At 44.0% G+C, this 16,482-nt stretch overlaps 1 protein-coding gene across 1 annotated transcript in view; it reads left to right on the forward strand.

Annotated features, from left to right (window-relative positions):
• ACVRL1 (activin A receptor like type 1) overlaps positions 1-12,422 on the forward strand; it is a 58,114-nt gene extending 45,692 nt beyond the window's left edge. The window contains exons 9-10 of the mRNA XM_060252590.1: positions 8,519-8,649; positions 11,763-12,422. Coding sequence (XP_060108573.1) covers positions 8,519-8,649; positions 11,763-11,897 — 266 coding nt within the window. The 3' untranslated portion in view covers positions 11,898-12,422. The remainder of the gene's footprint in view (positions 1-8,518; positions 8,650-11,762) is intronic.
• Positions 12,423-16,482: the final 4,060 nt, after the last annotated feature.

Below are 16,482 nucleotides of genomic sequence, written 5' to 3' on the forward strand. Positions count from 1 at the left end.
TGCCCCATTGGCTGACTTGGAGAAGGCATCCTTCTCTTTAAAAATTTCTCCAAGCCAAGCCAGCGAGCAGCTTGGAGAATGCATTTAAAGTTAAAGTTGTTTTCTTTCCACCTCTCCCTCCCTTCTCCCTTCCTGATATGTTTGCTTTCTTTCCACCTTTCTTTCAATTTTTCCTCCTTCCCTCCCTTGTGGCTCTCAAACATCTGATATTCACATCTTGCAGCTCTCAAACATCTGTTGTTTATTCTAGACTCTTGTGTTAAGCAAGTTTGGCCGCCCCTGGTCCAGATACTGGTCCCTAGTTTCATTTGTCAATTCAATGTGTGTTGGTGCTTTTGTACAAGCAGATGTACATATGTACATGCAAGATACATGCATTCACTGTTAACACATGTGAATCAACCTACTGCTATCCCTAAACACGAAGATGAATAAATATTGTATTTCTGCAGTTCAGTTTTATGCAACCTTTTCTGTGAGCCAAAGGGAAATATGTAAAGAAATCTAACAGTGCTATCCTAAGTAGAGGTACACCCTTCTCTTTGTCTTCTGACTTGAGTGAACTTAGAGGGGTGTAACTCTGCTTGGGACACAGTGTTCTAAATCATGGCAAAATGAAGAGAAATTGTGACCTCTTTGGCATCATGGAACATTAAGAGTCTCTATGAATAAAGGTAAAGGGAGTATTTCTTCTTCATCAAAGAGCCATACATATATATAAAGAGAAGGAAATCTGTAAACCTGAAGCTGCAGAGGGACAGAATCTAGGACAAAAGAAAGCTGGGAGATCAGTGGTGGTGGAAAGTTCCATTGTAGCAGCTGACTTAAAGTGACCCCATGAGGTTTTCAAGATGTTTCTGCCAACCTACAGAGTCACCCAAGTTGGGAGGAAAATCTCTTTTCTGTCAAGGTAACTCCACTCCACAGAAGGGGACCACATTTGAAAAATGGATATGTAGATACATTGATTTCAGTGCAATCTCCAGCTTCTAACACTGAAATTAGGGCTGTAAACTAAATGATATTTCATGTTTAGTTCTCATCCTAGTCCTGTCAATCAGTAGAGTTTTTACACCATCCTGCCCATGAGTTTTTTGTGAAGTATTTTCCATGCCACAAAGTTGGTTTGTGAGTGATTCTAATACCAAATGATAGTTCAGCCAAACTCATTTCATAATTCTGGGCAAATCACGGCCAGTAACTTTTCTGGTTCAAGACTTGCCTCAGTTCTTTGAAGTTTTTGTCTTATGTTTTTTCATAGTCAGATTTAGGATCAGGAATGCTGCCATCTGTGGGTTGGAGGATCCTATGGCTCTCTTCAGCTAAGTAGTCCTTTAAGGGGAAAAACTTCCTCATACAGAGAATGACTTCTTCTGATGGAGAAACGCTTCTGCTATTGCAGAAAAAAAAATATTTTTGAATGAAGTGTTTCTCTGTTGGGGGAAGACTTGGGAGAAAGGGGTTATTAGATCCATTCCAACACTTAACAATGCTAAGAGGGCTTTCCTGGGAGCAAGCTCAACTGAATAACATGGGACATTTCTGGCTATATCTACTTAAGTTTGCTCCTTAAATCTTCCAAGTGATGTGCTGCAGATGTGTTTTCACTGGGTACACATGCATGCATTGTTTTCTAACTAGAAACAACTTCCCAGTGCCAAACTAATTATTTTCAGTGTTCATTTGCTTCAGGTATTTTTTTTAAAGATTGCATTTTTCTGAGCTTAAATCAGTTTATACATGGAAACAATAAAACAGTAAGAACAAAGCAGTATACCTAATATAATGTGTGGGACAGTGGTTCGAGTGCCAGACAGGAACTGAGGAGAACCAGGTTCGAATGTAGTTACTGGGTGCTCCTAATAACAGAGGAGTCACTGCATAAGTTTATTGTAGCCAAAGAAAACAGAGTTCTTTCTAGCTACAGTCCAAACAGCTTTTCAAAAGGCAAGACCAGGGCCAGGAGCAACCCAAGACTATTTCCTCGATTAGACAGGGTATCCTATAACAACGTATTCAGATTTTTGGATTTCCCTCTACAAAGCAACTGATATGTTGCAATCAGCATACTTCTGTGCTGACACTTTGTTGTGACCCAAATAGTGATGCCCGAGTGCTTAGCATTCAGTTTTGCAGAGGTATCAAATTGCTGCCAATATGCTCTTAAGGAACAAAGCTGAAGTAGAGTCACATCCAATTCCAGAATGTGTGAAGATAATCTTGCAGCCTACTGATCCTGGCATGGTTTTAATATGACTCTTTTGCACTGTGCATGGCGGATTACATCAAAATGTTTGGTTTAGATATACAGGGGCAGGATTAAGATATTGATGTCAGCAAAGCACCCCCGTGACATGTTTATGGTCTACCAAGTTTAAAGCAGCTTTCATGCTGAGAAACTGTATCTGCTGTATGACCCATACAAACTTTTTTGTTGCAAGTGCTCCCCATGATTGCTTGTCAGAATGACCTACTTTGCTGATAAGCATCAGAGAATTCTCTTGAAACATTACAGTCATAGATGACCATTTCATGCACCATTAAGGTGCCGTCTCTCTTGCACTGCAAAATTCATTCCTGTAAAGCAGTGCTGCATCTTTACCAGAATGTATTTGCAGTGTGTGTTTCATGTTCTGTGAATACATCTGCAGATGTGCCTGATTTGGTCCATAGTCGTCTGCCACCAAAAACAAATTTCTTAATGCACACTACAATTTACATTGGCTGTTATGGCATCCAAAGTACTTTCTTGAAAGGACTGTCATGTTTCTTTATAGGCTGGATAACAAGACTAGATAATGACAGTGATTCTGTGCACCACTCACAACTGAAATGTGTACATGATTTCTGTAAACCTGTGTGTAATGAGAGAGATACTAACATTTGTTGAATTATAAGGCAAATATAAATATGATGGAATGTACTAGTAATAAGGGGGCTGTGGAATGGAATGACATAACCCTGTCTCAGAAGCTAAGCAGTCTCAGGATTTGGAGGGAGGAAGAATCTGCAGAGGAAGGCAATGGCAACCACTTCTGCTTCTCACTTGCCTTGGAAGCCCCTTGCTGGGATCACCATAAGTTGTTTGCATCTTGATGGCACATACATGTATACCTGTAATAATAGTGCCCTTCAGCATCCTTATCTCCTTATTTCAACATGGAGCCTTTTTTAAAAAATCTGCCTACCCCCTTATTCTTCTGCCTGTCTCCTCAGCTTCATTAGCCATCTCCCTGTGCTGACAATTCATTATGTCTTTGAAACTTTACATAAACCAGAAATAACATGGATGGAGGAGATTATGAGATGCCAAAAACTGCAGTATCTTGCTTATATCTTTGAAATCGCTTGGCGTCCTAGCATCAGAAATATCAATGTGTTACTTAGCATTGAGCATATGAGACTCCAGAGAGGTTATGGATTGTGAATTTGGATCTCATGATCTTCTGAATGATTTAAAATCCATGAAGCATGCTGGCATCACTTTGGAGATGTCCCATAAGACACTAGGCTGCTTTCTATTTCTTGAGGCTCCAGTGAAAAGGGATTCCTTTTGCTAAAATCCATGCTGGATGCTATAATAAAAAGTAGCCTTTGCTTAAACGTTTACTGCCCACAGATCATTTCAGACATCTAAGGTTGCTTCCACATGGAGAGGTTTCCTTGTCATGTAGTCATTGCTGCTGCAAACACAGGCGTTCACAGGATCAATGGAGCACCCACAGAGGGATATTCTCTGTGTTTTCCTTTGTTATCCTCTTGTGTCCCCCCCCCATTCCCTCCTCTGTACCATGGAATCAGGGCCACCAACAGAGTGGGACAAAAATCAGGGGCCCAAGTCTCCTGGAGGGCCCTTGAAGCCAGTGTCATGCTGCATCCACCCCAACATCTGAGCTCAGTAAAAGGCTAGACTTCCCTTTCTCCAAGACTGAAGCAAACTGTCCTAACAGATCATGCTAAACCCCTCAACTAATCCAGCAGTGGAGCAAGACAAGCAATCCTTGCTGATGGCTGCTACACTAACTGTCGGCCTGCAACTTGCTAACCAAGGTCATTTCCTCCAGTAGACTAGTCTTTCTCTCTTCCTTTCCTTGCACCCAGCTTAGCCAGATCTTGCAAAGCAGTAGTTAGGGTGTTGCAGCAAGATAAAACAATATTTCTATCTCCTTAATTTGTTCATAAATTTCCTTTTCCATACTTCTCGCATTCATTTCACTCTCCCTCCACTTAACTTTTCCATCCCTCCCCCCTCTTATTTTCACTTCTTGGTCTCAAGACTTTTTCATCCCTATCCTGCTTGGTGTCAGAATGTATTTAAGAGTAGTGTAGTAGCAAACCTTTGTTAATATTATGAACAGAAGGGGGGGAAGAATTAATATTCCCCCTTGATCTAACATAGTGAAAGGATCCTTCCCCCCTCCTCCACCCTTTTCATGCTTGGGGATGGAACATTAATCTGTTTTAGTGATTATACAAGTAGAACAGAAGTTATAGCTCAGGCACTGGGTTGTTAATCATTACTGTGTTGGTGGAAGATCTATCAGCCCTTTGTAAAGACTACTTTGCTATATGACAACTGATGTCAGATTTATAATAAATACCATGCCAGTCTTTCTCCCCAATAGGGACCCAAAGCTGCACTGTTCTCCTGTCCTCCATTTTATCCTCACAATAGCCTTTTGAGATAGATCTGACTGAGAGTGTGTCACCCAGCAGCTTTCCATGATGGGTTGGACATCTGAGTGTTAGAGGCACATATCAGGTGCTTAAATGCTTTCTTTCTTATTACATGTTGTCTGTCATGAAAATAACCTGGTTCAAGGTGTCTTGGTTCCCTTTATTTCTGGCAAAGTAACTTCCATCATCATTCTGGGGTTAGTGGCCAGTTTTCAAACATGTTTCAATATTTTCTGAATTATGCCTGCCACAGAGACTCTTTCGCTTCAGTTGCAAATAGCACAGTGTGGTTGTAGTTTGTCTCATCTGGGCTAGGATTTTCCTATGCCCTTCAGTTTTGGCCATGGAACTCTCACAGTCATCCTGAAGCTGGTGGCCAGTTTTGAATCTCTGATGAGTTATGCCTGCCAGGATCTAATATCTGGGAAACCCAGGTTCGAATCCCAACTCTGCCATGGAAACCTGCTGGGTGACCTTGCTGCAGTCACGCACTTTCAGTCTAACCTACCTCACAGGGTTGCTGTGAAGATAAAATGGATAAAAGAATGATGTAAGCCACTTTGGTGCCCTAATGGGGAGAAAGGTGGGATATAAGTAAAGTAAACAAACAAATAAATAAATAAGCATAGACAGAGAGGCCAATTCTTTTATTACTACAAATTAATGGTAACAGCTAGCCAAATGATTTGTTCATTTTGTTATGATATTTGTTTTGGATAAAGGTCATAATGGGGGGAATGAATCTTTGTAAAGGGCCCATGGTGGCTCTCAGCAGCCCCACATTGGATGCAGTGGGATGGTGGGAATAAATATCACTGATGTGGGCAGAAGGTTTGAAAGTGCACACCATTGATCACTTTGCACTTTGATTGCAACCTTTCTGAAAAGATTGTAGCAAGCCAAATGTGGGAATAACAGAGGAGAAAGTGGAGTGAAACACAGAAGGAAGATAAATCAAGGACAACATCCTGTACGGCAGAGGTCCCCAACCACCAGGCCACAGACCAGTACCAGTCCGTAGCCTGATAGCAACTGTGCTGCACTGTTCCTTTCATCCTCCCAGGACTTTGGCAGATGAAAGTGGCGGTGTGGCCTTGCTATGAAGCTGCAGGGGAGCCAGCCTCGGAATGAGGCAGAACAGCCCCACTGCCCCTTTCTCCTGCCCAGAACCCAGGCAGACCAAAGAGGCAGCGCAGCCTCGCTCCGAAGCTGCCTCCCTAATTGGCGGGGGTCTGTAAATGGAAGGGAAGGCAGATCAGCTGCTTCTGCTCCTCACCGCCTAACAGGGAGGTGGCAGAAGCAGCCCCAGGATCCCCTCCATTTACAGACCCTCATGGGAGGGGGGGTAGGGACAGGGACACAGGTGGGGGGGTGGCTTGGGGTGGCTAAAACCCCAGTAGTGCCCCCCCCTTCCCTGGGAAAATTGACTTCCAGGAAACCAGCCCCTGGTGCCAAAAAGGTTGGGAACCGCTGCTATAGGGGCTTTTTTAAAAGATCCAGCTTCACTTTAGTTTTGTGTGGAAGCAAGTTAAAACTTTTCATTTTGTCTGAGAAAATCACAAGTGCCCAAAAAAAGATAACTGCTATTTTTATCCACTTCTTGGTGTTTCTAATACAATGATTGCAGAAAAGATAAATCTGTCTGAAATGTTCTGGCAAATCAGAACATAAAACCCAGCCTCTGCTTATTGTCTTGGGGTCTTGTGTCTTCCTGAGATTCCTCTGTATTTGATCAGAGTCTGTAGAGCCAACAGCTGTAAGTTAGGAATTTTCACAGGACAAGCAGGACTTGAATTAAATGAACATATAATCATATGAAGTTGCCTTATACTGAAGCGGACCCTCTGTCCATCAAAGTCAGTACTGTCTACTCAGACTGGCAGCGGCTCTCCAGGGTCTCAAGCTGAGGTTTTTCACTCCTGGACCCTTTTTTAGTTGGAGATGCCAGGGATTGAACCTGGGACCTTCAGCTTACCAAGCAGATGCTCTACCACTTAGCCACCATCCCTCCCCTAGGTAGTCCCTTGTGCAAGCACCAGTCGTTTCTGACTCTGGGGTGACGTCACATCACAATGTTTTCACAGCAGGCTTTTTTAAGGGGTGCTTTGCCATTGCCTTTCCCAGTCATCTACACTTTCACCCCAGCCCAGCAAGCTTACTCATTTTACCAACCTCAGATGGATGGAAGGCTGAGTCAACCTTGAGCCGGCTACTGAACCCAGCTTCCGCTGGGATCGAACTCAGGTCATGAGCAGAGAGCCCAGACTGCAGTACTGCAGTTTTACCACTCTGCGCAACGAGGCTCCTTCTTATAAGGTGTGCATTTTAAATATGTGGGTTAAAGAATACCTCTACACATTTGTTTGTACAGCTTCGCTTGTCAATATAACACCCTTCATTTCATCACTGCACTTTTCCAAACATAGGAAACAGTGAATGTTGTGTATTAAACATAGGAAACAGTGAATGTTGTGTATGCATGGCTTTTTGTCTCTGTGGGCTATGATACTCACTGGTATTGAGAAAATCGGTAGAAATCACGCAACCTTATATATGGATCCTGGTACTTTTTAAATTGAAAAAATAGAGCTTTCATATATTTGCAGTTGGTGGACACTTGTTTCAGGTATGTAAGTATCAAAATAAATTTAGAAAATTAATGCTTTAAAAATTGTGATATTGTATACAAATTTATTTTTAATGTGTTAATAGACAAATAGTAATTCCTGATGTATAATCAAAGCAGTTTCTGTCAGCATTTTGTCAGTGACCATGAGCATCCGAACTAGGGTACCCCTCAACTTCTGAAGTTCATAAGCAGCCTCACTGGGAGAGGTGGCCTATGGAGGGTTATATTCAAAGTATTTTTGAGAATTCAGTGTTTCTCTGCATCCTGTTGTGGGATTGTTGCCGCCAAGTTTCAAGGCAAGTATGGACCTTATCACAACAGTATTCCAAAGTGCAGTGTTTACTCTGCCAGCACCACCACCCCTTGGAGTGAATGACAACTATTCATTTACATGGGAGAAAAGAATGGGCTGCAGGGCCATTGTTGGGTTGAGGGTTTTGGGTTTTTTTAACCTCAGATGAGCTTTAGATTGTAGTCCCTTCGTGGGCAGAATTAAAGGATCGAAAGCATTGAAAATTCAGCATGTTTCCCTGGGGCTGGTTCCTGATTAGGTTGCCAGTTTAAAACTGATTCCACCATTCCCACTGCAAACCCCCTCCCGGTCATCCCTTGTGGTCTCTTGTCCTTAGTGAACTATAGGGGGAGATGGAGGGAGGAATTTTGGGGAGGCAGATGGAAAATTTAATGTGGATCCAGCCCATCATATAACCCAGCATAGTATAGTGGTTAGACTGTTGGACTAGAAACTGAGAGAAACCTGTTTGAATTCCCAGTCATGCCATGGAAGCTTGCTACGTCACCTTGGATCAGTCACACCCTTGCAACCTAGCCTATCTTACTGGGTTGTTGATGTGAGGGTAAAATGAAAGAGAGAAGAATGGTGTAGTCCACTTTGGGTCTCCATGGGGGAGATAAGTAAAAGAAGTAAATAAATAAATTACATCATCTTCATATTCCACCCCGGGTCCTGCCGGAGTGAGACAAAACAGAGAGAAATTTCACACACATTTGCAGGGCTCTTTTTGAGCAGGAATGCATTTCCGGCTGACTTGGTATCGGGGGTGTGGCCTAATATGCAAATGAGCACCTGCTGGGCTTTTTCTACCAGAGTAGACCAGTCAGGCACACAACAATCTGGACAGCATTTCCTTCACAGGCGTATGCTTTCACTTTGAGTTTCACCCTTCTCACACCTATTTTTTCATCCTACAGGGATTGTCGAAGATTACAAACCTCCTTTTTTTGACTTGGTGCCGATTGACCCCAGCTTTGAAGAAATGAAGAAAGTGGTTTGTGTGGACCAGCAGACACCCACCATCCCAAATCGATTGTACTCTGACCCAGTAAGTGACTGGCAGGAAGGGCAAATGCCATTCAATTCCTGGGCAACCCAATGAACCAGGACTGCCTTCCGACACTGTTCCCCATCCCTTCAAACAAAATGCCCACAAGATGAACATTGCACACCCTGCCCCAATTGAGCATGAATTGAATGTTGCATTTACATCCATGTAACCTACCTGAGGATAAATTGGGTGGTTCCGTTTGTGCTCAGAGAGAAAGAACATTAAGAACTGCCAGAATGGCCAAGTTGCAGCCTAGAGAGTTGCTTTAAAGCTACCAATTAACTAGGAGACATGGTAGATTCTCCCACCGGCTCCTTGTTCCAGTCTGCCTGTCTCCCATCTCACCCCGCCCTGCTGTGGTAAGCAGAACTATAGCCATGCTGCATGGGAGGCCCAAGAGGACAAAGGAAGCAGTAGGCCAGCAAAGCTGCAGCAGCTACATCAGTATCCTTAAAAGGACAGCACAGGTCTCTGGGTTGCAGTCTGGGAACTCAGTGGAATTTGATCCTGTGCCAGGATCAAAGCTGGTGTTGGATGTGAAATCCTGAACCCTGAGAATTTTCAGTTTTGATCCAGCCAGGTTTTCTGCAAGTTGGTGGAGAGGTCCATTTTCACCCCCCCCCCCCAAAGGTCATGGGTTCCTTGTGGACAAAAGCCATGAGGGATGTGGGCTTCGTGAGAAGGGAAACCAGACAAGACTGAGCAGAAAAATGGTTGGGCACCAACCCTTAATATTTGTAGGTAGCAGCACAGTCAGCTGTGAAGCTGAATATATATGAACAAGACCCGGAGATGATCAGAACATTAAAAGGGCCCTGCTGGATCCAATCATTGTCCACTTACTTCAACATTCTGTTTCCTACAATAGGCCACCCTGTGTCTATGGAATGTTCCTCTCCTTTCTAGTGTGCACAACAATAATGGTTTAACAGGACCTACCCCCTTACCATGTCCTGTTGCCTGGATCTTGGGGCTCACATAGAGGAGCTGCTGAGTTGTATAAAGTGAACTCTTATTTATAGTACTGCATTTGTATGCCAGTCTTTCTCCAAGAACTCAGGAATGGTGTACATGGGAGTTGTTAGTATCTTGCCTGTGCAACAGCCCTGTGAGATATGTTGGACTAGGAGAATGGTCCAAGGTCACCCAGTAAGCTTGATGAATGTGGATTGGGACCCAGGCTTCCCTAACCCAAGGACCTTGTCATTGTCCATGAAATAGGAGGGAAGATGAGGCCAAAGCCCAGCTCAGAACGAAAGGCTGAATGTGGTAGTGATTAAGAGCAGGCCTCAGATTTAGCAGAAGCTCACAGGAGCACAGCTCCTGAACCTTTCTGAGAGTTCCACCTCCTCTTTCCCACCTTGTCCATTGAATAGTAGGTGCAGCTGCATAACAATCCCTGGATGAGCTCCACCACCTATTTTTCTACAAAATGATCCCTGATTAAGAGTATTGGATTTGTATCTGGGAGGCCTGGATTTGAATCGCTAATTATGCCATGGAAGCTCACTGGATGACCTTGGGTCAATCACATTCTCTCAGCCTAACCTGCCTCACAGGAACCAAGTTTTAGTCTAATGGCTCCTTTAAAACCAACAATGCTTAATTCTGAGTATAAGTATGCCCACTTCTTCATGCACACAAAGCTTATGCCCAGAATTAAACTTTATTGGTCTTAAAAGTGCCCCTGGACTCAAACTTGGTTCCATTTTTAAGACTAATACAGCTACCTACCTGAATTTACCTCACAGGGTTGTTGTGAGGATAAATTGGGGAAAGGAGAATGATGTAAGTTGCCTGGGTGTCCCTCCCACTGGGGAGAATGGTGGAGTACAAATGAAGTAAATAAATAATGAAGGGTGGACTTGGCCAAAGCTTCTCCAAAGCACCCTGAGTCCTTTGCTTATGTTTTCACATACAAAAAAAGAAAGCAGCTGAGGTACAGAATGAGGAAGGCCTGGACAACCCCTTGCCTTTCCCTAGAGCACACACAGCCCTGAGATCTCTTATTCTAGTCCGCATTGGAATTGGTTTGGCTTGTCAACATCCTGACAGTCTTGTTTAGGTAGCTGTTTTGCTGCAGGACATAAATTTTTAAATTATTTATGTAAAACTTCATGAAGACTGATTCACATAGTCAGGGTTAGACTTAAAGATGTGGGTTGGTTAGATGCTGCTTGAGCATATGATGAAAAGATCATTTGACGGCTTTGTTACTCATCTTGGTCCAGATTTTTTTTAATGACAAGGCCACATTTTAGAATTGTGCTCGTTTTCCAGAGCTTTGCTTTAGAGTGCTAAATCAAGATCTGGCCGCATGGCAAAACATAACCTTTTCACTGAATACCCAGAAAAAGTGCAAATTCTGCTAGAAGTTCGTCCTGCCTTTATACTGATATTACATCAAACTGAAGCAAAGTAAACTGACGTGTCAACACAGCCATAACGTTTGGCCACCCCTGGTCTACAGTAAAAGCATGAGGTGAATCGAAAGATTTTTCAGTTGAAATCAACAGAAAATTTTGAGGGAAACAAAAAAGGGTTTCCCAAGTTCCCACCATGGGACCCACAGATATCTTAACATAGATTATTCTTCAGGATTTGCTGTGGATGTCACCTGCCTCTCACCAGCACTAGCTGTTTGGTGTAGTGGTTGGAAAAAGCCTTTGGAGACTCTCATTCAAATCTTTGTTTGCCAAGAAACTCATTGAATGATTTGCAGCAAACTATTCTCTTTAAGCCTGTTACCTGACAGGGCTGTTGTAAGAAGAAAAGAACCATGAACACCTCGGAGGAAGGGTGAGATAAATGTACTAAATAAACATTAGGAGCAAGGGTGGAATTCTAGCAGGAGCTCCTTTGCATATTAGGCCACACACCCCTGATGTAGCCAATCCTCCAAGAGCTTACAAAAAATTCTGAGGGAAGAAATAAACTAGCAACTTTTCAGCGGGAAATCTGCATGGCATTGACACAATACAAACACAGGGTTTGAAATACATGGAATGATATTAACTGGAAATCCAAACTAGTTGAAAGTTGCAGTTGTTTCTTCATGACAATAATTTTTTTCTTTCTCCCTCTCTCCCCCTCCCCTTTGTGTTCCACAGACTTTGTCTGCTCTGGCTAAGATCATGAAGGAATGCTGGTACCAGAGCCCCTCAGCCAGACTTACAGCTTTGAGGATTAAAAAGACACTGAAAAAGCTCAGCGACTCCTTCGACAAACCCAAACAACACTTCTAACTGCAGGCAGTGGCTCTGGGACCAGAGATCAGATTTCTGACTTGTTGTCTCAGCAAAAAGTTCAAGGTCACCCTTTCTCCTTTCCGTGCAGGTCCTGGCCTCTGTCAGTGGCTACAGCAAACCTTGTTTGAAATCTAGCCAAGAAGATCTGGGCTAGGGCCCCCATGTCAGGGAGTGATCCTTTGCAGGAAAAGAATCACAGAACAGATGACAGCCATGTATTTTGCTTCAGGCATCTTTAATTTGTTTTCTTTAACAACAAAAAGCTGGAGAAATACCACCCACCTCTCCCAGCACATACATTAATATAAATACCCTCCGGATCTGTAACCTGACGCCAAGCCGTCTCGCCACCAACGCCTGCAAAGTGGGAGGGATCGTACTTGGAAAAAGCACAGCCGCTCTGCCCAAAGGGGTGCTTCCTTGGAAACACCAATTAAGGTCCATTCATAAGCCAGCACTTAAACTGAGCCTGTAGGATTTGTGTGCATCTGAGTACATCTATAGTGAGTGTGCATGCATGCGAAAGCAAGAGATCAGATGTTAAGGCAAGTGCTTGCAACAGCCAGATATGATTTATATGCGCACATATTAATGTGTCATGTTCCAGAAATGTTTGGGTTCTTATGCATATGCTGCAGCAGTGTTCCACAGGAGTGAACACAGGTGCATGGAAGGACAGAAGTAGGCTTGTACACGAAATGTGGGTACAAATGTGTCATTTTCTGTGTGTGAAAAATTACATGAAGGGGTGTGTGTTACATGTGAATGTATCCTTTCCCCCCACATACACATATCCCACAAAATCATCCTGGGCTGTGGTGGATTCAAGGAAGCTGACTTGATTGTATCATACAGAATTTATGAACAGGTAAGCCATTCAATGGGACATATCAGAGCTGAAAGAAATGTGCTCCAGAGTAGAGCAGACATTAGAAACTCCCCTGAAATCACTGCAAGAGGCCAGTAGGGTGATTGACAAGGGTGGTCCCATTTCCTGCTTGGCTTGTCCTGTGTATCTTTGATACCTGCTTTGTGACATGTACACATACAGGTGAATAGTTAGGTAAAAGAGCTTCTTGCATCTATTTCTGAAGTCTTCCACATTTTGCCATCCTTTTGAAGACTGGTTAAACATCTGAGTCTGAGTCCAGTGGCTCCTTTAAGACCAACAAAGTTTAATTTTAGTCCCAAAGGTGCCACTGGACTCAGACTTTGTTCTGTGAGCACTGTGTTCTCCCTGGCCTCTTTGTTCTCCAGACAGTGGGGAAAAGTGACCAGAAAAAAATGCTTGTATGAAACAGACCAAAGAAACTGCAGTCCCTATGCAGACATCATATGGAGCCATGGTTTGTTTTCTTTCACCATGGATAAGCAGCATAGTTTAATTCCTGACCACAGTGACAGATGGCCAGGACTTGGAACCTTGGCACGTAGCAGGTTTATAAAGCGGCTTTGCATTGCATCTGTGCCATGCAAATCACAAGTAAGGCCTTTTCTACTGCCTTCCTTGCCTCTCTGCTTGCTGTTGTTCTCTTATTTGGCAATTTCAGCCATGGCTGCCCTGTATGTTTGAGATCAGCTCTCTCTCTCGGCTTGGCTTCATAGTTAGTGTTAATCATGATTAAGTATTGTCTGTTTGGGGCTTCAGTCATGCTGTTAGCATAGTATTTGCAGGGCAGTCCTTTTTTAAAGTGGCTTGAGCCTGTCTGAGGCAACCATATATGCAAAGCACCCGTAAACATCTGAAGAAGAAGAAGAATCATGGCCAGCTCTCCCACTAGGCAAACTAGGCGGTTGCCTAGGGCGCTGGGAGGTTGGGGGTGGAAAATTTGGCTGCCCACCCCCTCCCAGTGCCCCACGCAAGCACCTAGTCTGCCTGCCTCCTTGCCTGCCATTGCCGCTTGCCACTGCCGCCCCTCCCTTCCCTTCGCCTCTGCATCACGCCTCCCCTCCTCCCCACCGCGCCCCCCCCTCCCTGCCATGCCTCCTCCTCCTCACTCCCTTCCCCACGTGTCAATTGCAATGACGGAACCAGCTCTAACACCGCGTTCCGGCAATCTAAAGCCCCCCCCCCCCGCACCAGCAATGACTCGCTCAGCGGGTAAAACTGCACTGCGGGGCCTCGTTTGCACTTTGTCCAGTGGACCAACATCCTGAAAAGGCAGCCTCACTGTTGCTGACTCCTCTCCCATCCAGGAAGTGGGGAGGGGACGGAGTCAGCAACAGTGAGGCCACTCTTTCAGGACACTAGTCCACCGGACAGAGTGCAAGCAAGGTCCTGTGGCATGGTTTTACCCGCCGAGCAAGTCATTGCCAGCGGGGGGGGGGGAGGTTAGATCGCCAGAACGCGGCATTAGAGCCGGTTCTGGCATTGCAATTGACACATGGGGGAGGGGGGGCACCAGGCAGCAAGTCTGTCTAGGGCGCCCCAGGGCGTCAGGCCAGCCCTGAGAAGAATTGCAGATTTATACCCCGCCCTTCTCTCTGAATCAGAGACTCAAAGAGGCATACAGTCTCCTGTATCTTCTCCCCCCAGAACAGACACCCTGTGAGGTGGGTGGGGCTGAGAGGGCTCCCACAGCAGCTGCCCTTTCAAGGACAACTCCTGCGAGAGCTATGGCTGACCCAAGGCCATTCCAGCAGCTGCAAGTGGAGGAGTGGGAAATCAAATCCGGTTTTCCCAGATAAGAGTCCGCGCACTTAACCACTACATCAAACTGGCTCTCTGAACCTGGGCTCATGGCGAGAAGTCAGCCTTTTTGATGAGACTAGGCAAAATCACAATCTCAAAGAAGAGACTGCTCAAACATTAAGGCCAAAAAGAATGCAACTGTTGCAAGCCCCATGTTGCACAATTGTCCAGTCACATAAAGGAAGTTCTTTGTGGCTGATGTTGCCAGGGATGTGCTGAGCAGACTCATCCTTCGTGCAATTGAACACATGTATCTATGTGCAGCTTGTGAACATTATGCCCATGCATGAATCCACCATTTAATAGTTTTGGGTTTTTTTAAAAAATTAGGATGGAGGGTTGCAGGGCTTTTTTTTTTTTAAACAGGAATGCAGTTCCGGCGGGCTTGGTGTCGGGGTGATATGCAAATTAGTTCCTGCTGGGCTTTTTCTACAAATAAAGCCCTGAAGGGTTGCAATATTTTAAACAATTCTAACATTGAACTTGATTTTAAGAGACAAAGGAAAGATGCTAATATCAACTGTAGAAGTCAGTGGCTGTTCATTCAGCACAGTCAATACTATTATCTCCAAGGTATTAACTTTTCTGCCTCACATTTATACCTGCATATAATATACCTGTGACAAGGCAGCTGAGTAAACCAGCATGAAAAACATGTCATCTCGTTTCGCACAGAAGACTCAAAGTTGCCTTAGAAATTGTCACTATTTTGCACAGAAATTATTTTGTATTTATTAAACTTGTACCCAAACTACAGTGTTTCACAAATTTTATTTTGCATGAGTAATATTACGTGGGGGCAAATATTTCCAGGAGGAAATTGCAAGAAAAGCTCTCTATATGGGATCTTTGCTGAAATTACAGGATTTTATTTGTGAGGAAAGGAAAGGTCTCCTGTGCAAGCACCAGTCGTTTCTGACTCTGGAGTGACGCTGCTTTCACAACGTTTTCATGGCAGACTTTTTACGGGGTGGTTTGCCTTTGTGAAGAAAAGACTATATTGTAGCTAGTAATAGGAAGGGGAAGAAATGCAACAAAAGTCAAATGTCCAAACAAATGAAAAATGAGAACCTTTTGAAATACAAAGCAGGAAAAGTGGCTGCGATTGTGCAGGTAGTTAGGTTGCTTAAATCCCATTGAAGATAATCAAATAATTGCCTGCCTGCTCTCCTATGGCAAGTAAGAATTACCTCCAGCTGAAAAACTTGAATCAGGTTTAGTCCCATTTTCTTGTAGGTAACTTAATAGGGATGATTGGACAAGTAGGCTAATAACTGTTTTGGTGAGCTAGTACATTTCCCAGGTTTATTTGCTGGGGGGACAGGAATATATCCAAAGCAAACTAATAGCTCAGATGGAACATGAAAGCCTGGGGTTCAAGGTAGAGCATGTGCTTTGCATATAAAAAGGCCTGTCTTCAGTCCCCAGCATTTCTAACTAAAGAATCAGGTAGTAGGTGCTGTGGAAGACTTCAGCCAGAGACTCTGGACATCCCCTGCCTCTCAATCCAATCAAGTACTTTGGGGGCAGAGTGTTCGGTGCCTGCTTTGAGGGATGGAGAAAGCAAGAGTTCGCATTTTGTTCTATTAAATTTGCCTGGATGAAAGAAATCCCAAGTTTGGATGAAGGAAATCCCTTTGCCATTGTCACAAGAGCGTGAAGCCAAGAACTCAGCCGTTGGAGGGTTTCAGAGGCAGTGGTTTTTGCAACCAGCAGGCAGTTGACTATCAAATAAGTGTGTCCAAAATATTATGACTGGCTCCATGTTTGTTTTCTGTTTAGCCTGGGAGGCTGTGGGTTCCACGTGTCTGTGGCTGGATTGTTTATCAAGCCATGGATGAACAAATATTTGCAAATCTTAAGCAACCAATCTCTTTGATGGCTCCCAAA

This window comes from Heteronotia binoei, chromosome 13, assembly GCF_032191835.1.
Source record: "Heteronotia binoei isolate CCM8104 ecotype False Entrance Well chromosome 13, APGP_CSIRO_Hbin_v1, whole genome shotgun sequence".
Lineage (NCBI taxonomy): Eukaryota > Metazoa > Chordata > Lepidosauria > Squamata > Gekkonidae > Heteronotia > Heteronotia binoei.